The sequence below is a fragment of the Brachyistius frenatus genome, unplaced genomic scaffold (assembly GCF_029030835.1).
Source record: "Brachyistius frenatus isolate BFR_SWC_R1_liver_20210118 unplaced genomic scaffold, ASM2903083v1 Contig_55, whole genome shotgun sequence".
Classification (NCBI taxonomy): domain Eukaryota; kingdom Metazoa; phylum Chordata; class Actinopteri; family Embiotocidae; genus Brachyistius; species Brachyistius frenatus.
In genome coordinates this window covers 1,726,263-1,750,123 of record NW_027210654.1, presented here as the reverse complement: position 1 = coordinate 1,750,123, position 23,861 = coordinate 1,726,263, and the positions used below count along the sequence as shown (strand labels likewise).

The 23,861-nt window shown below is 40.5% G+C and overlaps 1 protein-coding gene across 1 annotated transcript in view; it reads left to right on the top strand.

Moving 5' to 3' along the window:
- Window positions 1–23,861, top strand: part of LOC138624812 (solute carrier family 66 member 2) — a 42,716-nt gene that overhangs the window by 6,039 nt on the left and 12,816 nt on the right. The window contains exon 4 of the mRNA XM_069705347.1: window positions 21,456–21,672. Within this exon, the coding sequence (XP_069561448.1) occupies window positions 21,456–21,672 (217 nt within the window). The remainder of the gene's footprint in view (window positions 1–21,455; window positions 21,673–23,861) is intronic.

Below are 23,861 nucleotides of genomic sequence, written 5' to 3'. Positions count from 1 at the left end.
TGCACACAAAGCAATGCACACCAAACTATGCACACAAAGCTTCTTTTTTTTTTTTTTTTCAAAATGCAGCTGGCTATTCAGTGTTCCTAAATGCTTTGGTGCAAATTGAAAATGCATATGAGAATCCCATTTAAGCCTGTTGGATTGTTTGATTGCCAACCTGAGTTTAATTGTCCCCTTTCTCACAAACCCGCTGGTCTACTTTCATGCTGGTTTACCATTGTCTCTATCCACGGTGCGTTAGTGTAATGTTTCCAAACAAAGTGTAGGCGGTAATTATTGTTGCCAGGAAATAATGTGGGTTTTTGATGTACCCTTCAAAAACGTGGCGCGTGGTAACATAGTAAAGGTGTCGCCATGCCGACAACACTAAAACGAGAGTGACAGTCAAAGAAATAAACGATGAACTGCCCTCTTTCACTGTCCTCTAAGGAAAGAGATGTTGCACAGCTTCAAGTTTGGATTGCTGTGCTATTTAATGCTCAGACTTCAGTGTAACATTTCCTCTGTTTTCATGGAAACAAGGATAGAATACCAGTAATTATTGAATTCGATGTGAACAAGTAAAGTATTGTGCTTCTGATTACACACAAACTGCCTCACAGTCCACCTGGACCTGATCTTAGTTTCCATCATCTGTGCCATTCATTTTTATTGATATTCAGAGGACGTCAGCCGAGTAGGCGGTCTTACAATACGTCCTCAGGACGCTTTGCGTTCCCACTGCTAAACAAATGTGGCCACAAGTGGTCCAGGCCACCTCCGAAGGCGTCCTGAACAGATCGGATCTTAACCCTAAACCATTATAATATTCTCTTCACATAAATCACCTGTACAGGTGAAACTACAGAAATGTCTAGATATTTTCTGGCCAAAGTATGTCGAGCGGTATTTGCTAGTTAGAAAATTTGTTATGATCTCTAAATGTAACTTTTGGATCATGAGCAAAAATAAAGTAAGGCTAAAATTGAAGCCTGTGTGCCACAGCCGAGTCATTGCAATGGTCTCTACAGTGAGCTGACTCAGAGTTCTGACTTTGCAGTGACTTCCAGTGGTCGCCTCAGGGTGCCACATTAACAGTCCTGGCCTTATGATACAGGGAATGGGAGCCTGATGGGGGGTAAGGGGAGAAAATATGTTCAAAGGCAAACATGACCCGAGGCTAAGTGGCAAGCTCGGTCCAATGAATGTTGGGAGTAACTTTGCAGTGTACATAATTTAAGTGCTGAGGGAACACAGTAAAAGCCAGTCAAGAAATTGTTATTGATTAAATCTACGTTGTTAATATGAAGTACTAAACACTTAGTAGAAATTAAGTTAGAGTTGATTTGAGGGAGCGTGACTTCATTTAAAGATGGAACAACGTCCTCCTCTACTGGTTGAAGTGAGTAAAGCACACCTGACTCCTTTAACACATTTGACATCACTTCTTATGATTTTATTTTTATTTTTTTTTATGTGTAGCCCTTGCATGCAGTTAATATTCTTTTTTTTTTTTTTTTTTTACTTTTCTATTTAACCAGCCCACACTTACACCTACAACCCCACTTTATGAGTCACAAAGAAAAGAGCCACAATTTAACATCCTATCTGTGGAAGCCAGTGAGAGCTTACCAGACCATGAATAGAACAGGAGATGGGACTCTTGATGGCTGGTTTTGACCCTGTGGTCATCCTTAAAACCATTCACTCTCAAGCGGTGAGTGGCGACTCCAATTTGTTCTCGATAACCTCTTTGGGAGAGGTGAGACAGCGCAGACACTGCGAGCGTGAAGGGAATTGTTTAAAGCAGGCGTGCTCAATCGGTGACTAATTCATTGTCTTTATGAGACAAAATGAACTTTCACTCTTCTTTTATTTGCCCAGGCAAGAATAAGTAAGCACACGCACTGTTTTCTAGAAACGTATTACCTCATAAATTCACAGCATTGCTATCGCACACAGCTTCACTTCTTCCGCCTGCCTTAAAGACTGAAATATCATTGAAAAGCAACTTAAATGAATTTAAATGAATTACTAGAGTAATCAAAAGACACATTACTACTATTTTGGGCTGAAGGACAGCTTGACTGGGAGGGAAAGGTAGATTCTCTTTTACTTCCACAATCACGTAGTTAACCGTGCTGTGAATATGTACTTGAGGCTGCTTCGTGGCCTAAGTGCGTTATTTTCTTGGACACTGATAAAGAGCTGTGACCCTGAGTTGGTGTAGTGCCTTGAGGGTAAAGCTGCCTGCATTCCCTTTAATAATGTGACTTCAGCCAGCATTTGTAGATACAGATTTTTGGCTGGATTGGTAAGAGTATCATCTCTGTGCTTGAGTTTTATCTCATGCTGTGATAGTGAGTCTTAAACACTTCCATTTCCAGCATGACTGTTTAATTGATCTCTTTCAGGTAGCACCGGTACCAGATTTAGTGACACCGCTTCTGTTTTTGTGGGTGCAGCCTAATAAGAAAGAATGTGTATAATCCTGGAAATATTTTCATATTCTTTACCATCAGACGCTGCATCCACAAACTCTGGTTAAAACTTGACCATGCGAAGAAGAAACCATTTATAAATATGATCCAGAAACACCGCCGCCTTATCTGGGCCCGAGCTCATTTCAGATGGACTGAGGCAAATTGTAAAACTGACAAATCCAAATTTGAGATTGTTTTTCGATATCACGCATTAATCTGGGCTAAAGACGAGAGGGACCATCCAGCTTGTTATCAGCACACAGTTGATTACAGTGCATTCGTGCACATGGCATGGGTAGCTTGCACATCTGGGAAGGCACCATTAATACAGGTTTTGGAGCAACATATGCTTCCACCCAGACAATGTTTTTTTTTTCAGGGAAGGCCTTACTTATTTCAGCAAAATAATGCCAAACTAGATCCTGCATGTATTATAACGGCTTAGTTCTCCAGTAGAAGAGTCTGGGTGCTAAACTTGCCTGCCTGCCCGCCGTCCAGACCTGTCACCCATTTGCAAAATTTGGCACATCGTGACATGAAAAACACCACAAAGGGAGACCCTGAACTGTTGAGCAGCTGAAAGTCTACATATACATTTAACTTAAAAAACTCCAGCAACTGGTCTCAGTTCCCAAACCTCCACAGATCTTTGGAAACAGAAGAGGTGATGTAAAACAGAGGCAAACATGCTCCTGTTCCAACTTTTTTATAACATGTTGTTGGCATCAAATTTAAAATAAGCATATCTTTTTAATAAAACAATAACATTTCTCCGTTTCAACATTTGATATGTTGTCTTTGGTATATTTGTAATTAAATAAGGTTTTACGTGATTTTCAAATTATTGCGTTCGGTTTTTATTTACATTTTACACAACCTTTTTGGAAACGGGGTTGTAATTACAAAGTCGGTGAGCACACACAAAACGTGCTTCTAATTATTGTCTAAAGGTAAAGAATAGATTTTAAAGTCTAAGTCGGTGCTCGCTGTACTTTGTTCATTTTTGCGGCTGACTGTCAGGACACGATAGCTGGACTTCAGAAAGTCTAGTGCGGAGAAGGAGACACGGGAAAGGGAGGGGTTCTGTCTCTTATTCTGTTAGTGGTCCACTCCAACCATTCAACCTGAAACACATTAGGAATGATACGCAGGTATGACTGGGTTTTAGTATGAAGTATTTACAGAGCTCTGCTCAATATACCATCACAGTAACGTAATGACTGTGTGGTGCAGTGTATGACGACTCTGCCACTCATGCTTATCTGCAACACTCAGACAGCACTGCAGCGGGACGAATCAGGTGTGACAAACACACACACACACACACATTTACCTAAATTTAATTTGCATATCCTACAACACACAAAAAATGTTCTGCTTACTTTCAACATGGAGTGTTTTTAATTAAACCCCTGATAACAGCAAAGTTTAATTAGCAAGTAAAATGAAGTTAGGCAGGTGAGGGGTGCTTTATTAACAGGCGAGCATATTGGATTACTTCAGCAGGATATTTGAAAAATGGAAATAAAATGACATGCCTCAGAGGGAGTATTTGGGGAGATCATGTTTTTGCTCCTAAGTTTTTACGGAGGCTCACAGGAAGCTTTGTGAAAACATTTTTCTCAAACAAAGATAATATTTGTAATTCCATTTTTGGATTGAGAAAGCTGTTTTTCCTAGTCAGAGTTGTACCTGCTGTGTGTTCTGCATATGATACATTTGCAATAGGAGTGGTGGCCTTTTGAAAGGTAGTAAAACAGGAAGCTATTTTCTTCTGATGGCAAAGGACCATTCAGTCCTCAGGGGCTGTTCATTGTTCTAATGAATTATTCGACTGCTGGTATTCTCCAGACAACGTGTGCTTATGTGTGTGCCAGTTATCAAATAAGTACATACAATGGAAATAGTTTGCTTTTTATGACATATTTGGCAAACATTGGATTCTTTTTTTTGTTTTGTTTAAATGACACAAAATAGACACTTTGTCGTCATTTTCATGATCTAGATGAAGAAGAAAAAAACAGATCAGTCACATGAAAAGAGTAAGTACACTCTTACATTTATTATTAAATGTATCACATCTTTAAAACCATGCAATCAGGGATTTCAGTTTAGGTACCAGTGATAAAACATCAGGTGAACCCTGTCTGATTTTACTTCTAACATCCGGGTTCTTTTGTCCTCTTCGCTATTGAAGTGTGTTGCCATCATCCCAAAATCGAAAGTGCTCGTAAGGCCTTCAGAAAAAAAGGGGTTGTGGATGTCTGTTAGTCTCACAAGGGATTTAAAAAATGTTTTTATTTGAAATAAATCTCCATTACAAAAAATAATTTACAAAAAATATATATATATATATATATATATATATATTATTATTATTTTTTTATTGTGGTTGCAGAGATATACTCTTTTTGCAATTTTTGAGCAGAAGCCTAAGAAATAGGTGTGTTTTTAAAGGGTTAATGAAACATTTCGTGGTTAATGTGAATCTGATTGTGGTCTTAATTGACTCACCTGGTCCAAAAAAAAGGTCACATCAAGAAGGAATTGAAACTCACGCTAAGCTCTCTAATAGAAAATTTGACACTGAGCACATTTTCTCAGCCCCTCTCTGGGGGTCTGCCCTGATACCTAGCAGTTATTCATGGATGTAGGTTAGTAATTCATGAACTTGTCTTTGACCCTGTCGAACCGGTTGTGTCAGTCAGGACAGTGTGTCACCTCGTTACACCGGCACTAGAGAGACGACCTGACAAACAGACACCGTTTATCACCATCCATCTCCACCATGTAACCTGACAGGTGTGTGTGCGTAAAGAGAGGGTGTTCGGGTACCCATCTGTTATGTTACGTGTACTGTATTTAAGTGTGTGAGAGAGAGAGACTCTCAGGGCATGTTGCACATCTGTTTTTGTGTTTGGGTACCAGAGTGTGTGTGTGTGTGTGCCCCTTATGCCTGCAAGACAGGGAACCCATCCAAGATTATTTTCAGGGTCACTCTTTCGAGGGTGCCGTCTTTTATTGGGAATTGTGTTTTTTGCAGATGCTCCAGTTGATTGCCTTGGCAAATTGGCTGACAGAAATTCAATCCAAGTACTTTATTATTATTATTATTGTTATTATTATATTTCAGAGCTACAGAGTCAGAAAATGAATATGTATCAGGCCAGCTAAGTAAACATGAAGTCAATACCATACAATTTCCAAGCAGTATATCGATAAGTATCCTCACAAGGACCAAAGATTTAAGAAAGAAGGTTTTTTTTTCTTTTTTGAATCTAATAATTTAACATAGTAAGGTTAATAATATTTAACTATTCAACCAACATATTTAAAAGCATTAATTCTCAATTAATAACGTGAATACATCAGAACTGTCACTGATTCATTTTCAGTTGATTGACTTCCTGCAAATCCTGCAAAGTTTCAGCACCACACTGCAGACTTCAAATGACAAATGAAATGAATTCTTCTCTCAATAGGACAAACTGAAAATGTCTCTTTCATTAACTCATGGCCACTTCCAGAAATGAACCAAACATTTGCTAGCTGGATAGCTTTGTATGCTTTTCTGTCACGCCAGCTGTCCGAGGAGACAGTCCAAGACAAGTGATGACTAAGACTTATATACATGAAGTACTTTGTAGAAAAACTGCTGATTATGGACAGCTTGTTACCACAAGCAGAATTACTATGTAATTCTTTTTGCAACGCTACAGTGATGTGCATATGATGAGCGAGCGACTCATGCAATTCTTGGAGGGTTAATGCACATTAATCCTTGACTTCACAATATCAAGGAGGTGGCATGATAAACACTGATTGCTGTGAGGTTTAAGCTCATTATTCCCTCATTGAATTGAACTGAAATGAGTTTGGCCTCAACCGATCCTCCCTCACCCTCGCACGGCTCCGCTGCTCGATGTGCTGCGCTCTGATCGGACCGGATCAGAGGGAATATGATGGAGCCAAATTTGAAAAACCCTTTAGGCTCGCTCATTAAGAGAAACCTTTGCCTCATATATTTTATCTCTCACACACAGACCTGCAATCACATACATCTGCCCTGTAGGAAATATGCAAACTAAAAGAATTTACCATTCAAAACTTTATTCTTAATTGGTGTATTTTCATCATTTCAGTGGCCAAATATTCAATGTCGAGGCTGTTCGTCACCAAGTTCACGACTCACTGAACAGTTTGAGATAATCTGGGTTACACCTCAAGTTACAACTCAAACTTGCCGTGAAGTAAAAACTCTCCGAACTTTCTCAGTCTCCAAACTTTACAACAATTCCGGGATGATCCATTTTGTAGAATAACTTACAGCAGTGTTTTAGAGCACATGATGGAGCAGAAATCTGTCTTTCCTGCTGTCCTAATTGGAGAGGTGAAGCTGTGCCCTGGGCGCTCTGCCATCCATGAGACTCCAGACTTGGGCAGACTTCTCTGACTCGTCCTCCAACATGTCACGCTGTGCTTCCTGAGAACATCAGTACCTGCAAGACTGCCCTCAAACCCAAACACACTCGCCTCTACGGAGTCAGACCTAGACAACACCAGCCAGACAAATTGCAATGTTGCTATCAAGCTGGCATAACAGAAAAAAACTGCTAAGCGGGTGATTTGGTTTGTTGTTTGTTGACAGTATATTTTGTCAAATGTTTTGGTTGGTTTGGGTTTGAGGGATTTTGTAACAACAGGTGGTACTTCCACCATGTCACAAAGATCAGATCTTTATCCAAAAAACAGTCAGAGCCAGAAATGGGGACGGCAGCTGTTGTTAACACAAAGTTGATACGCCGAAGTTGCAGCCTCTAAAATAAAGTTTGCAACAACTAGAAGTGTCGTCTGTGACCAATATGTTCGAGCATAAATGCAAAATCATTATTTTGAATCAATTTAGATTTATATTACGAGTCATTTAACGCAGGGCACTTAAATGCCTTCCATTTTGTTTTAAACATCGAGTTTATTTTGGAAGTAAAATAAATGAGTTTGCGGAGATCTTTTATGACCTTAAATCTGTTACTTTCAGATAATCATTTCTCTCTTGATAGGTTGAAGATTACCTTTGAGGTGGTAGTAATATATTAAACCTTTGAATAAACTGCAAACCAATTTGCCTTTCTGAATTTATTTTGGCTCCACAGATGACTTTAGTACTGCAGGTAAACATGTCTCATTGTAATAGGCACTGTGACGCTAAAACAGTAGACTAATTGTGTCATAATCCTAACCAGAGATTCCTCAGACATGCAGTTATCTCCATAGTAGGATATCTACTATCTGTCCTCTCCATCCACCCCTTTGTCTGTTGTACTTTTACTTCATTGTTTTTCTCGTGCTACAGCTTCTCAATGTAATTTCCCTCTTTCTGCCCGACCCAGTAAATATCGCTTTATTTCTGTTCTCTCTAAACTGTTGAAGGAAGTGGACGATGGTGCAACTTAATGTCAACAGCTCTATTGCTGATACTCAGATTTTCCATCTATATCATGTTATGACACCAAGCACTTTCCTTACAAAAAGGAAAAACAGTTTGTGAAATGACAACCATACAGATTCAAAAGTGGCTGTTTGTGAATAAGTCCTGGCAGGTCCAGTACCTGGAATTTGAATCTTTTTTTAGTAATTCGTGTGATGATTTGCAAATAATGTAAACATATTTTTAATTACAAATAGACCAAAGACCAAATGAAATGCTGAAGCGGAAAAATTGTGTCGTTGAAAAATACATGCTCATTTTGAATTTGACGCTCGCAACACGTTTCAGAAAAAGTTGGGAAAGCAGTGAAGATGGGAACGGGTTCATCACTGTGAAAGACTGTGTGGGAAAACAATTTAAGAATACTGTTCTTTAATGTAAAATTGCAAAGAATTTGGGGATTTCATAATTTACGGTGCATAATATCATAAAACGTTTCAGAGAATTTGGAGATATCTCTGTACGGTGTCTGTGCACACAGTTCGTCTCTGCATTGACAAATGCTGGTTAAAACTCCACCATGCAAAGAAGAAAAACGTTTTTGTTTGAAAATGCATTTCTAATTTTCTCTTGATTTAATTTTCTCTTGATTTTTTCCATGTGTTACCTATATTTCCCCAGATAGCGCAGAGCATGGAGACTCTGGTTCTGTGCTGAATATTGCCCGTTCTGCCTGGCTCGTGGCCGGTAACTAGCCTCACACATCCAAACTTATTTTCCGCCGTGGAGAGGCCTATTAGAGAGAGACAGTTGCATTTGCAGGAACCGGACCTTTACTAATTTATGGCGACCGCAGTAGGACGTTGACAACACACTCCTTCACTCGCATGAAAACTTCACTTCCCCACACAATCTGACGTCAGATGCACAGCCAGCTCCTTTAAAGGGACGGGCTCTGCCTGTAAACACGGTGTATCATTGCATACAGAAGTCATTTCATCATTTTATTACTGATATGATAACTATTTACAGCAAGCCGTCTTTTCAGTGAAAGATGGCAAAAAGAAACGCTGTGGGAAACACAGGGAAATTAATTAAACCTCCTCAAATTCACAAACCCTTACTGTAAACGCTTAACTTGCTGCCCAGAGACCTTTACTTTTAAAATAAGTTTACATATAGAAATTTAAATCAACACATCTTGTAGATGATCCTGACCAGGTTTGGTGACAAATCCGACGAACACGTTTTTGAGTAAATTGTTTAAATGTCACTTAAAGTTGAAATTTTTAGAGCAGAGAACCATTGGAACAAAGACAAATAAATAACAAGCCACAGGTATAAACACTCCCATTAAAGTTCAATGGACATTTTCTTTGGTGGGTAACTTCACAGACGCGGGAAGAAAGGAACAAAGGAATGTAGCCAGTCGCATAGGGAGGAAGTTCAATGGACATTCTATCTAAATAATGAGTTTTAATGAGTCGCCGCTTTGCTAATTACTGTGGACTCAGACTGGGTGATGTGGTAATTGTACCCTGAGGAAGATGAAGTGGTTGTGGCTGTGTAGTGTAGTGTAGTGTGTGTGTGTGTGTGTGTGTGTGTGTGTGTGTGTGTGTGTGTGTGTGTGTGTGTGTGTGTGTGTGTGTGTGTGTGTGTGTGTGTGTGTGTGTGTGCGTGCGCGTGTCCACAGTCCTCCGTATCTTGCAGGAAAAAATAAATTATCACGAATCCCCTGGATCACTTCAGTGATGCCATCACATATTCGTATTTTCTATGCACTGCTCAAGCAGAAAATTAAGCGAATGAAGAATGACGCGTCGTTACTGTGTGCATGTCAAGCCAGAGGCAATCATGTGTGAGACAAAGAAAAATCATTTCGTTTGTGCAGTTTATTCAAATTGCTTTGCTTTTAACATTAACAGATGAATATCTGGCAGAAGATCATAGCTGCTAATTCGAGTTATTTCCTCACATTTCTGAGCATGCTGTGAGACAAATAATAGTTGTTTTTTTCATGTAAGTGTAAGTATCATGATTCATATATAGGGTAAACAGTTTATTGTTTACACTGTTAACATGCTTTTGTTAAGTTGTTCTTCTCATATATTATAGTTATTATAGCTATTATAGTAAAGCCAGCAGTCTAGACAGTCACGCTATACACCCATAAATGTGACCCACGGCACATGCTGCTGCTGCTGCTGCTGCTGCTGCTGCTCTCGCTCTCCAAACATGCAGCTCACACTAAATGCAGACATGGTGGAAGAACTCATTTGTACCAGTGTGAGTAAAGGTGCAGCACTCTCTTTCCATATTCATGACATTAACCACACTGTATCAGCTTTCCAGGTTTGCAAGTATGTGAGCCGTCACATGTTTATTCATGCGAGAGTCATACTAATTTAAATTTGACCTGTCCTTACTGCCTTTCATGTTTTTGTGCTATGTATCTTCGGAAGCTGTCCAGTCTCACGTTGCCTCAGATATTTCACTCTCTTTCAATGATTGTTCGCGAGCCCTCATGATGCATGTTATGCTGTTGGAAGGTTCAGCAACCTGCCAGATGTGATTGAAGAATATGATTAATGAACCTCAAAGGTGGGCTGAACTGCCCTGAAATAATGTTACGAAAAGAATGTCTGCAAATAACGTTAACCTTAAAGATATGACAAAATACTGAAAACTAATTGAGTATTAATTCCAAGAACATACAAATGCGATAAAATACAAAGTGTTATAGTTTTATATGTAAGCATAAAGTTAAAATATTGCCATAATCAAATTGTCAAACCAATATTATCATGAACGATACATTGACTTACGCCAAATTCCCACTACTAAATAAAAACGCAAGAATGCTTCTTGATATCAATTAACATTCACGTTAATAATGTTAAAACTGATGTTAATAATGGATATAATCACACCATTAGAAACCCACATAGATAACAAAGCCTTGCCCTTGTACACAGACGGGCCACATCGCGCACTGCCAGCTCTGAAATGAAGGTCATGTTGTTTGATCGGGAGAGCTTTTGACATACACAATGTAATTCTGTAGCTAATAATAGTACCGCTGCTCCCCCTGATTTTATTTCTCAGTCACATTATCTTTGAGTTACACCTGCTTATCTCCAAAGGAAGAAAGCGCCCCATTGATAATGGGTCTGTCCTGGTAAACCCCAACAAATAGTCTCGACCCCTTTTGGTCCCGTGTGTTGCTTTGTCCTTATCTGGACCTACTGACGCCTCCATCTGGTCAACAGCTGATTATTATCAGGCCAGATCACCTTCACACACAGGGAAGCTTAACTTTGACTCTGTGTGTGTGTGTGTGTGTGTGTGTGTGTGTGTGTGTGTGTGTGTGTGTGTGTGTGTGTGTGTGTGTGTGTGTGTGTGTGTGTGTGTGTGTGTGTGTGTATATGTGGCTGTGTGTGTCAAACAAAAAGGAAACAAAGAGGCAAATAGAACAGAGAATATCTAAGTTTTTAAGTAATGTGCAATAGATGAAATACACTGGATATATTGCGGCTTGTCACGTAATTTTTTTTTAAACTGCTGGAATAAGACCTACTTTGGCTGGGGCTCGAGGTTAACAATTACCAAAGGAATTAGCTAATGATTAATTAAAACATTATGTAAATTCATTTTGGGACAGTTTGGTTGAAAAAAAATACCCTGCTAATATGATAATGAACTGCAATGAAAACAAACTTACACGCTTTGTGTAGCACACACAGTTCCTTTTGAGTATCCTGGGCAACATACACAACACATAGTTGAACCTGTGAAACCCTATCAGAAGTCTGTCACTGTTAGTCACACAATGACCTCCTATCTGTTGCTCTCGGATACTGAACTTGTTTTAATGTCACATCAAGAAACACATCAGAAAAACTGAACCGCCAGCCTTGAATTAACCTGGTGACATCAATCCAAAATCAGCCCAAGTTGATGTAAAACTGCTTGTTATTCATGTTACGCCATCAGCTACTGTTAGACTGTTTGCGAACGAGTCAGCAGCATTTTCAGTGAGCTGAGGTTCATGTTGGGTAACGTCAAATATGAGTAGACGCTGATGAGACACGCGTCTGAGTGTGGCTGCTCTGATCCGTTGATATGAAATGAGGCCACACAGCAACAGGTAAAGCAGGCAGTGTATTCCAGGCTTTAGGCAGCATGTTGCTCCTCTCCACATGATGGGTTCAGTATGCCCAGCTCCTCCAATTTACGTACCGTACATACCAGCTATCAGGGTCACACGTTGGTTTTGATAAATACTGTTTTGTTCAATTTAATATGGTTGTGTTTCCCCCCTTTAGTTGCGTGCAAGTTTAAAATGGTTCCAATGGAAACCACTGATGACTATGAACAACAATGTTTTCATGCAAACATGTATTGCATCCACCAGTGTCATCTCACTGGTGGGATTGACTGCGTCAAAAGGTTAAATTGAATATTCAATGAAGTGCTTTAGAGGAGATTTCAAAATATCAAGATATATATGTATATATTGCGTATCACAATATATCGCAATGTTATCTGTAGGTCATTTTACCCGCTCAGCTCTATATCATAAAGGGCAGCAACGAGTACAGTATGCACACCCACACCAGCGCTGTGTGTCTGTGAGAGAGTGTTGAGGGAGGCAGAATGAGTCAAGAACGGACAAAAGAACAAGAACCAAAGTATAGTTAATTTGATCTCCGACTCCTCGGCCTCTCTGTCACGCTCTCCCAGCATGTGTTAGGAAGCGTAGAGCGCTCCAGCGATGTTTCACCTCCTCAGTTGCTTCCACTCCACTCTGTCATCCTCAGCGCCAAGGTCAGTGCAGCTCAGCTCTGGGGCTTCACCGCTCAGCGCCATGGTCCACTACTCCAACACTTTTCCACAGTTCAGTCTTTAAAATGCCGTTGTATATCAGCTGTAATCAGCATAGCCACAAAATGTACTCCGGATAAAGGGCTGTTAGTTTTTTGTTTTTTGGGGGTTTTTTGGAAACGGGGTTGTTATTGAATGTACAACCCCGTTTCCAAAAAAAAAGTAACAAGTAACAGCCCTTTTGCCGGAGTACATTTTGTGGCTATGCTGATTACAGGACCTGGAAATTCTCCTTGACACACGGTAAATAATATTGTTGTCCTGATGCATTGTGTTAAAATTGGAAGATTGTGAAATAATTTTAAAAAGAAAAACAAAATTAGTCCTGCATTTTGAACTTAGCAAAAGCCATCGCTGTTGTCTCACAGCTGTTGTTTTATTTCGACTCCAACATGTGGAGCTATAACAATAAAAAAAAACATGTAATTGTTCATATAATCAGGTAAGCAGTTACATTTATGGGCATTAGCACAGTCGACTTTCCTGGACTTTTTTGCTTGCTGTCAGCTCAGTGTCAGCTCAGTACTCTGATGTTCTGCTATCAAACAAGCATTCACCACCCGAGCTCATTGTAGTCTGACAGCATGAGCTGCCAACACCGGCTGAAAGCGCAAGAAGACATTTTTTTAAAGAAAGCCAGGGATGTTTTTGCCTCATCTGAATCTCCTGATGTTTTTTCAGCCAGTGTTCTACTCCTGCTGAAAATAAAGAATCAAATCAGAGTTTTGTTGCCTTTAAAGTTTCTGGGAACAAAATTATTAATTACAAAAAATGGTGAAAATGAAAGATTTGGAGAAACCGAGTCATCTAGTTTGATTGATGTCAGAAATGAAAGTTGCTAGTGTTTGGGATTAGACGATGACAGCTCATCAACCAACGGCATCCATAACAAAACATATCTTCTTGCTCATAATGACCTTTGAAAAAGAAAACGACAGGAAACAGAGCAACGTTTTCTTTGAAACAATGTCAAACTTTCACTTTGCTGCAGACAGCAAATCCCAAACAAGTAAAGGACTTCAAAGAGAGCAAGCTGAAGTTTCTTAGGGCCAAACCACCTGCAGATACACCCAAACCCGTGTGATCTTCACAAGATTTGAGAAGTTTACGGATTTAGCTGGTGTGCGAGGAGAAATGCAGAATCTTATGCAGTTACTATCAGGACAAGTGAAGCACGAGCCAATGAAGAGCTTTTTATATCTGATTTTCTCTGCTTAATGGAACTTACAGTATAGGAAACCTACAGAGAATGCCGGAGGTGCTGTGAGCCACAGAGTAAGAGGGCATAAAAAAAGAAAGAAACGCTAGAGAGAACCCAAAATCTAAACTGAGTCTGTTCCCGCATTGCCTTCAGTGTAGCTGGGTTAGATAGAGTCCAATTTCTTTGTCACATCTCAGGTCTTGTTAATACATCTAATATATGAGTTGATCCAGGCAGACTTTATATTAGCTCATGTGGTAGTAGTCACAGGAGGATTTTTGATGGGAGATTAAAGTGTGTATTATGAAGTGCAGGGGAAAGACATCAGTTGGTGAAGCAACATGCACCTGTCTGTTTCTATCTATCGTCTATTTGGGTTTGAATTTCTAGTCAAGTCTAATTATCCTCTGGTCTATTTCTGATTGGTTCTCGGGTCACTTTCAGATCTAATCTAATTTTTTTTTTATTGTTATGCATTGCGCTCAACAAAACAAATGGCTGTAATTATAGTGAATCACAATGATACTCATTTTGAATTATGATCAAGTCCGTTTATGTATATGTATATAACACACAATTTTAGTGCTGCACAACATCAAACAGAATTAAAGCAAACCAGATAGACTTGAAATAATTAATACAACAAAAGTAAAATAAATTAAATACAATATTAACCCAAAACAACTCGGGAGGATGTACACAAGCAGCAATCAGCAATACTGAAAAACATTCAATTTAAATTGGGCCTAATCTGGAAGTGCCAGTGATAATACATAATACTGATCGTGAAGTTGACGACCTGATCTGGAGGAGAGGGCTTTTCCAAAGTGTCCGAGCTTCAACTGAGAAAGCTCATTCGGTGTCAAGTGCCAAAATGGATCTCGGACTCTAGTTTCGCATGAGCCCATGAAACTTAAATTTGAACAAAGAAGTAAACACATATAGACACAGTACATGCAGGAACCTTGGCCAGCGCTGGAAGCAGGCCTGTGTATCTTTTTTTGTTGCTGTAGCACAGCGCAGCCGACTGACTCACTCTCATTTATCTCAGAGCTGCAGGCATCAGTCACTGACTTTTTGGGCCGAAAGTGGACGGAGCCAGTAGAGCCAGAATGAATGTTAAAAGGTAGATTGAATTGGGGTGGAGGATGTGGGTGGGTGACGATACACCAGAATTGTCAATGGACCTGAAGCTGAAACAAATGTTTTCAATCGTGGAGATGTCATACCGACTGTACTGACTGATATACATATAGTATTCTGTCAACAGGCATTCAGACAGGCTCATGAGTCTTCCTATTGTAAAGCTGAATATCTTTACCAGTACATGTCTATAAAAACAAATTTAAATAGACCTTTTCTGCATGCCTCTATCTGTCCATTGCCAGGAGTTTCACACTGAGGTGGCTCTATTCACATGTATAATGTGAAAGTTGCTCAGTCCTTGTCAGAGAAGGAGTGCGTGCTCTGACATTGAAATGGAGCTCTTAAGTATCCCATTATTATTCTTTTATGAAATGGGAATAAATGTGGAAACCATTAGCATGTAGAAGAGGTCAAGGGGTCGCAGAATTGTTGTTGTGCATTGTTGATGCCAATATAGCTCATTAGTTGAGCCTCGTCTCGGTCAAGAGGCGAGAAAGAACACATTCGGTGTGGAAATAATCATTGGTGGAAAAACACAGTCATTGTTCATTAGCAAGGTCAAAGCTGCCCACTTTCAGAAGTGCTACGACAGGAGAAGCGGAGGACAGGAAAGAGTGCTCTTGACAAAAGATGATTTGCTGCGGAGCATGAATAAAAGACATTTAACTCCTCTTTACGCTCCTCCCAAATTTGAATTATATTTAATTTTATGGCTTTTTTGTTTTGTTTTTTGTAAGAGTCAAAATGCTGCAAATAAGATGTAATAGTATGATAATAATAATATTAATAATAATAGCACTAGTAAAATATAATGTGTAAACAGTATAGCTAAAACGATCATCAGAAAATGTTTCGTGAACTGATAATCGATCCATAATCAGCTGGGATCGTCCCTTCCACTCCCCCATGGCCCTACACAGGAAAAAGCAGGCATCGATAATGGACATAGATTCCACTATACAGTAATTACCTGCAGCAGCATTGACTGATTCACTTTCACTTCTTTCTTTTCATTTTCTTCTGTTCTCTCTAAAAATGTCGCAGCAGTTGTAGAGCCCAAAAAATGATGATATGAAAACACTTTTGAAAGGGGGATTTTGTAATAGAAATGCATTTATTTCTATGGTTGAGTGTGGATTTGTGTTTTGTGAAGCCTTGCAGCTTATAGCACATGCTTTGTAGGAAACCTTCTTTTAAACAGCTCCCCAGGGCCTCACCATTAGGCTTTCAAGAAAGACCCTGTAAACTATTGATTTCTGAAGGCATTACTTGGATTTTACTGCATGAATGACTTCTAATACACATAATGTTATGCAAATGTTTCCCATTTGTACCTGTGAACAGATATGCATAGAAGAATGCAAAGGAACAAATGTGGCCATCTGTCAAAACTTAATTTATTTTGTTAATGTACTGCACACAAAGGATTAAAGCACTGGTTGTACTTGGAACTAATAGGGCACTGAAGCAACAAATCCAAAACTGATTTAGACACGTAAGCTGAAAAGATAATGCAACAGAAAACAAATTAATCTCAGATACACTATCCAGTGTATTGCAATGCTGTGTAACCCCATTCTGCTGGGAAAACCACACACAGATGCAAGCATGCAAGAAATTATAGTCAGAAATGTGTGTCAGTCGAAACTGAATTTGAATCATATACATTTGAGTTTGAATTGCTCAACTTGAATAATTGAACTTAATTGAACATAAACTGGTTCAAAACATACATCAAAGGGAGGAAGTTTTATGTCAGCATTGGAGATCGTGTGCCCGAGAAACATGGCAGCTGCTGTGGGGTTCCACAGGGCAGCTGCCTCGGTCCTTTACTATTCTCACTTTACATGCTGCCTCTGGGGAACATCATTATAGAGCACAATGTTTGTTTTCATAGTTATGGATTCAGCTTTTGTCAACTACGCTCCAAAGCTGGGGAACAAACTACCTGCAGATATCAGGGAAGCTATCAGTTAATACTTTTTTTTCTAACCACACATTAGACCAGCGAGCCGAGCACCGAACAAACAGCCTACAAGAGATGTCAAACAGCAACTTTCACACATCTTAAACAACGCAGAGCAGACTCCATGGAGCCAAGTTGTTCTCGCAGACTTGCAGTGCTGAGTCAGCCTATCTCAAAGCTCTCCCCCTGTCAGTGTCAATCCTTTTCTCTGTCTCAGAGTTGCTACTCTCATTTCCATACTGCACTCTCTCTCTCTCTCTCGCTCTCTCTCTATCTCTGCTCAGCCTGATGGGAAATACCTTGACTTCAGCCTCTGTACTGTACATCTTCTTGACTGACTCACTCAACCTCTGCCTTTCTCCATCCCTCCTTCCATCTCTAATCAACTTCCCCCGCCTCTTTGCAGCTTGCATGACACTGCTGTTAAGCTCTACCAGCAAAAGTCTAGACCATGCTACACCATAGCTACACCTGTTGAGGCTGGCAATGCTCCAGACTTTCACCTCAACAGACACACACAAACACAAATTGATTGACTTATCCTGCCTGAGCAACTTCACATCTTCCCAGAGTAACTTCATACACAGGTATTGGCATCCTCGGGACCGCTTCCTCTGCCGTTTTTAGTAATTGAATTGTTTGATCTTGAATGGGCTTTGTGTAAACAAAGAGTCTGTGTGAAGAAAAGAGCCTCATCTTCTCCTGGCACTCAGGAGTCTCTGGGGTCTTTGAAGTGCGGCCCTGGCCTTGACACACACCAGACAGGAGATCCTGTTTGGAAAAGGCCAAGCCACCTGTACCATCCAGGGGGGACAGGACAGCCGCCATGAAAGCATGGGTGAAGGGAAGACTTCGAGGTGTGTGAAAAAGGGACTGAAATACTGAGAGGAAAGAAGTGTCAGGGAAAGTAAGCTGGGGATGATTCACGGTATGAGAGGAGAACAAATAAAAGGGATGAGTCCATGAATGATGCATAGCTTTCTCTCTTCATTATACTCTTCCGGGCAATTTGATTATGCAGGTAAACATGCAGGGCTGTATAGTGATGAAATGGGGTGGAGAGAGAAAGAGGGAGCCGGGGTAAGTTGGTGCGTTGCTTTATGTATGAAATAGATTGGATTGCTTGGTAAGGGTACAAGACAAGAGTGTATTTCGGTGTCTGTGCGTGTGTGTGCTGCCGTTAAGCAGGAGAGATGAAGGGGAGGGTGAGATGAGCTAAAAAAAAAAAAAAAAAAATGCGAGAGTTGAAATGTGAGTGCCTCGGCTGGAGGTTTTATGCTCTGAATAGTTGACGGTAGTTTTGAAATAACGCTACTCTCATTGTTGCTGCTGTCAGCATGTTTATATTTTACCACCTTGCGAAAGGAAACGAAAAGGCTTTTATGTTCCTGATAAAGGGCAGCCTCTCCTGGCTCTCCAGTCTCCATCTGGCAGCCCCCGGTGGCTGCAATGACTTTGCAATGGCATGATGTCCTTTTGAAGTAAAGGGGCATCAGGAGCGAGGAGGGATTTGGGAATACCTTGTCGAGAACTGAAGTGTGGCAGGCTGTCGGCGGTCTCCAGCACTTCTGTCCACGTCATAGTTTTTCTGATAACAGACACAAGTCTGCCCAGAGAGAATATATTTGTCATGTCGTGTGTGTGTGTGTGTGTGTGTGTGTGTGCGTGCGTGCGTGCGTGCGTGCGTGCGTGCGTGCGTGCGTGCGTGCGTGCGTGCGTGTGTGTGTGTGCGCATTACGTTACGTTGCGTTGTGTTAGGCCTCTCCTCTCTCACCTCACTCGCCTGTTGTCAGCTGTGGGCGATGTGTCTTTTGTGGCTACCGGTAATAAAGTCATTAATCACGTTCCCTATTTGCCACAAACATGCCACTCTGCACTTGCCGCGTGATGTCTCACTCTGTCTGTCCCGAGATGCGACGGCAGATGCAGCTCACTGGAGTAGAATGGAAAACAGTCCCAGCCTGGTGTCCGGGCGTAGTCATGCATATTTTGTGTGACCACATACATACATCATGTGAGATTATATACTGTAAATGCGTAAGTCCCTGTTCAGACAGAGACGCACTTAAAGCTGCTTCTCTTTCAGTGAGACGGAGGAATTGTGACTGCTGGTTTCCTCTTTGCATCAACAGGGAAATCATTGCAGTTTCCTCACATACCTCTACCTACCAGGCAACAGAGGAACAACACTGCCTGTCCCTTTATAATGTGTTACCAGTACGGCATGCAGCCAAAAAGCCAAATGTATTACTGTGACAACTATGAAACATTTATCAATATTTTGACTGTAAAAGCTGTCCTCTTCATATATGTTAAAAATTTGTTTCAAAATGTTTCATACTGATTGTACTTACTGTAAATCTGTGGTTTTCTGTCCTGCACACATAACATATTTTGCATGTGCGTTCGTTCTGGAGGAGTGAGACCTCCTCTGTTTTTAAAGTCCCACATTTTCAGGACTAAGGACAGAGGATGTATGATGAGATGTAGGGCTAAATAAATGAAGTTTATTTGACTTGATTCATTTTCAGTTCACTAATCTATTTCTGAATTAAATGTTATAGCAGAGCACAGCACACAAACTAATCCAGTCCTGACCTTAAACTGATTGGTGTTGAAAATGTTTGTTGATTAATGAAAAAGTCGATACACAAAAAGAGTAATTGACAATTTTGCTGCTGCTTTTCTCTCTTCTGTGTCAATTTAATCCTTCCGTTGTCCTCGGGTCAAAATGACCCGCAGCTGTGTTCAACCAAGTTCTATTTTATTTTAATATTTTCTGGGATCATTGGTGATAAGGAGGCTGTGAGGGTTTTCTTTAAAGAAACCCTTGCAGCCTCCTATAAAAATAAAAATATAAAATAAAATATAACTTGATTGAACACAGCTGCGGGTCATTTTCACCCTCGGACAACGGGAGCATTAAATAGAGTACCTGAGAACTGAGAACCCAGTTTTTAGTTGACCGAAAATGCAATCACCTTGTGAGAATTATTTATAAACTATTTTCTGACATTTTTTGCTCAGTATTTCCACATTAGAGACAAGGACAGGATACATGAGAAAAAAAGAGAGGCACGAAATGTGGAATAAAACTTGCTATCACATGGTATTCACTGAAAACACAATTTTGTGTTATATTAAATTGTCAATCTGACAAAATAGGTGATAAATAAATGAAAAATAACACACAAAAAAGTTTCAGCCCAAAACGGCCTGCATGTCACCTGTCCGTGCTGCTGACATTTGACCTCCCTTGACAGTGAAATTCAAGCACAGGCACACACATGCGAAATGTTCACACACACTCCAACTAATTATAAAGGTGCAACTCAAGTAGTATTAAGTGTGAAATCAGGTGGTTCGCAGCATGCCGAGTCATGCTTGAGTCACCACGGTAACAAATGTGTTCTTATTTATCAATCCCCCTAAGCTGATGTCAGCTGGTTTTCCACCGCTCAATGGTCATACATAAGCAATGAGAGATTGTCGATCATTCTCACATTATGGTCCATTGAAGAGATGGCTGATGGTGATGGGAATCTAGAGCGCTAATGTTTTCCGCTCACAAGCCTTCCTCGACTGCTCCTGAAACGTCCCCCAAGCATCGAGCTGACCGTCCCCGAAGCTTGCAGGACAGAAAAGGGCACCAGGACCAATGTGACTGTCCACATTAGTTACATTCTATCACACAATCGCACCTTTTTAGTCTGATGTTTTAAAGAACGAACAAAAGCTTTGGTCTTTGTGCTACTGAATTGTGAAGGCACTCATGATAAATAGGGTTGTGTCAGTGAAAAGATAGCTTTAAACCAAAGTTGATAAACTTAAATGTATAGGCTGGCCTCGCTGAAGGCCACGTTATTCCAAAATAGAAATGTAAAAGCTTTTGAGTATCTAATTTATCTTTGTTCCTTTCAATTGTGCATGTGCAGAGTATTGATTTAAGAGTGCTGTCTTTGCAGAATTTCTATGCATACTTTAATGAAACACTCTCACTCCTGCACTCTCCTCCTGCCTTCCTTATTCCCGCTATATCCCACTGACTGCTTTCAATTCTCTGCCTGTCACTTTTGCTCTTCCGTTTCCAACTGCACGTATTGTAAGCATATTCTCAACTTCAGCGCGGCACACGCACTTCCTCACTCTCGCTTTGCATCTTTGTTTTGATCATCTCGCCGGGCTTTCTGTCATTTTAAAATTCTCTCAGTCACTTACTCCCAATCTTTGCTTTCCTTTCCATTTCCTCTCTCCTCCACCTGCCACCTGTTCACTTCATTCTTGCCCGTAAATAATACGAACAACAAACATCGACTACAAGTTAAATATTTTGTCTGAATTTGCTTTACTCTCCTCTCTCTCCAGACTTGAACCTTCACTACTTCTGGCAGTGGAGCGCCTTCGAGGACTACCTCCTCTTCTGCTTCGGCTTCACCGTGCTGTGTGCGGTCGTCACCTTGCTGCTGCTGGACTCCGCTGTGTTCGTGGAGACGCTGGGCTCCCTGGCTGTGGTGTTTGAGGCCATGCTGGGCCTCCCGCAGCTACTGCAAAACCTCCACAACCGCTCCACCAAAGGCATGAGGTACAGCACACTCCCAAGGTCAAACAAGAGCTCTGCCCAACCTCACCACTCACTGTACTCCCACTGGCGTACAGAGGCACGCTCCCATATGGCCTGAAAGGTTCTCAGGGCTCGCAAGAGCTCACTAACGCCACATGAGTGGTACTCTCATTATCTCTATTGCCCAAGGAGCCCGAGTACTTTCTATTCTCATAAACAAAACACGCTAACAAGGTCATTATAGTCATCGGAGTGCACATGAAAAAGAAAAAAAAGCGAGTAAAAGATTGGATAAACCCAAAGGATGAGCTTTGAACGGTTACATAAGCTCAGTCTGTTTCACTGACACATGGATTTCAATTTTACACAAAAAGGATTAACTTTACATGAAGTCCTTCTTTACATACACTGTGTTTTAACTGCACTATTAGCAGAAAATGTATTCCCTGTAAAATCAATTAAAACACTTGGTCGCTTTCAAGAAATGTTATTGATAGATTTAATAAATGCTACATTTGAAGGTTTATATTGTTCCCACTTTAAATTCAAGGTCACCTTGAATGAAGAGATAGACCACAGGCAAACAAAAGCCTTAGTTTGCATTTTGAGACAATTATGCCCCTAATGGCACAAAACCTTCTTGCCAATTATGATCATTATTTCCACATTATACTCTGTGTGTGTGTGTGTGTGTGTGTGTGTGTGTGTGTGTGTGTGTGTGTGTGTGTGTGTGTGTGTGTGTGTGTGTGTGTGTGTGTGTGTGTGTGTGTGTGTGTGTGTGTGTGTGTGTGTGTGTGTGTGTGTGTGTGTGTGTGTGTGTGTGTGTGTGTGTGTGTGTGAATTCGTCCTCACATCCTCTGATGGTCACTGATTAAAAGCCTGATTAAAAGCCTGCAGAGATACAACAAATATTTCACTTTTCTTCTGTAGGAAACAATCTTTTTTTTTTTTTTTTTTTTTTCCAGCAGGTGTTCAGGAAGTCAGGCTTAAGTTAACATGCGTACCAGGGGAGTGTGATGAGGAGAGGGCGGGCTAATATTAGGAACTCTCCCTGGGTTTGTTTTGGTTTTCCATATGTTGAATCAAATCTTCTTGTTACATACAAGACACAATGGCTATATATATATATATATATATATATATATATATAGATAGATATTTTCACAGTCTCGTGAAGCTCAAGCTCATCAAATTGCAAGTTAGATTTTTTTGTGTGTTTACAATCACAAAAGAATGTGTAGTGGTGTTTGACATTGCTTGAACCAGATTAATAGTGCACAGCCACACTAGCGGCTCACTGAGGCTGCACCTCAGCACAGCGGTGCTTTCAACTAAACGCTGACACGCTCACAATGACAACGCTAACATGCTCATGTTCAGCTTGTTTAATATTTACCATGCTAATCGTGGCTAGCAGGTCACCAGGCTGACATTTTCTACTTACTGTTGGTATAAATTCCTCATTAGTATAAGTGTTGGATGAATTAACATTTGACCTATGATGGCACTAAGTGAAAAGTTAAGAGATCACCAAGATGATCATACTTATTTCTGAGCTTGTTGATGTCTGTGTGTATTTTCCATTGATCCATTCAATAGTTGTTGAGAGGAATCCACCAGTTGTTTCAGCTTGAATGTGTTCAGTTATAAAATGAAAAGTCACCCGTATGCGCTGGGTTTCAAGAAACACCTGAAATATCTACAGTTTTCAGTTTGCCTTTTGCAGCTGCATGTTGTTCCGTCTCAGCGTGCTCTTCTATATTTGTTTTTTTGTTGATTTCTCAAAACATAGAAATCACGTGCACTTGGGAATAAAACGAGGAGGTGAGAGCGGCCTTGTTTCATGATGCATGCTTTGCTGCGAGAGGCGCTTCTTTTCACTGCGTGACAAGAGTGACAAGTGACAGACGTGACACATGCTGTGTTTGTGTTCTCCACGTCTCTCTGAATGAACTGCCTGCACATATTTTGCTTAATACCACTCCATAAATACATGAAATAAGCTTTGGACCGTTTGTCTTCAAGTGAAGCGGCGGTGTTCTTAGGATTTACTGTTCTCTCTCAGTAATGTCCCACACTCAGCGTGTCCTCAGGGTGTACATCTGGGCTTGCACTGCGTGTGATTGAGTTCAGAGTGAATGTCACGCCAGAGATTTCGTACATTGGGTCTCTGAGGTGGCCGATGAGTATGTTTTGAACTTCAATTCCCT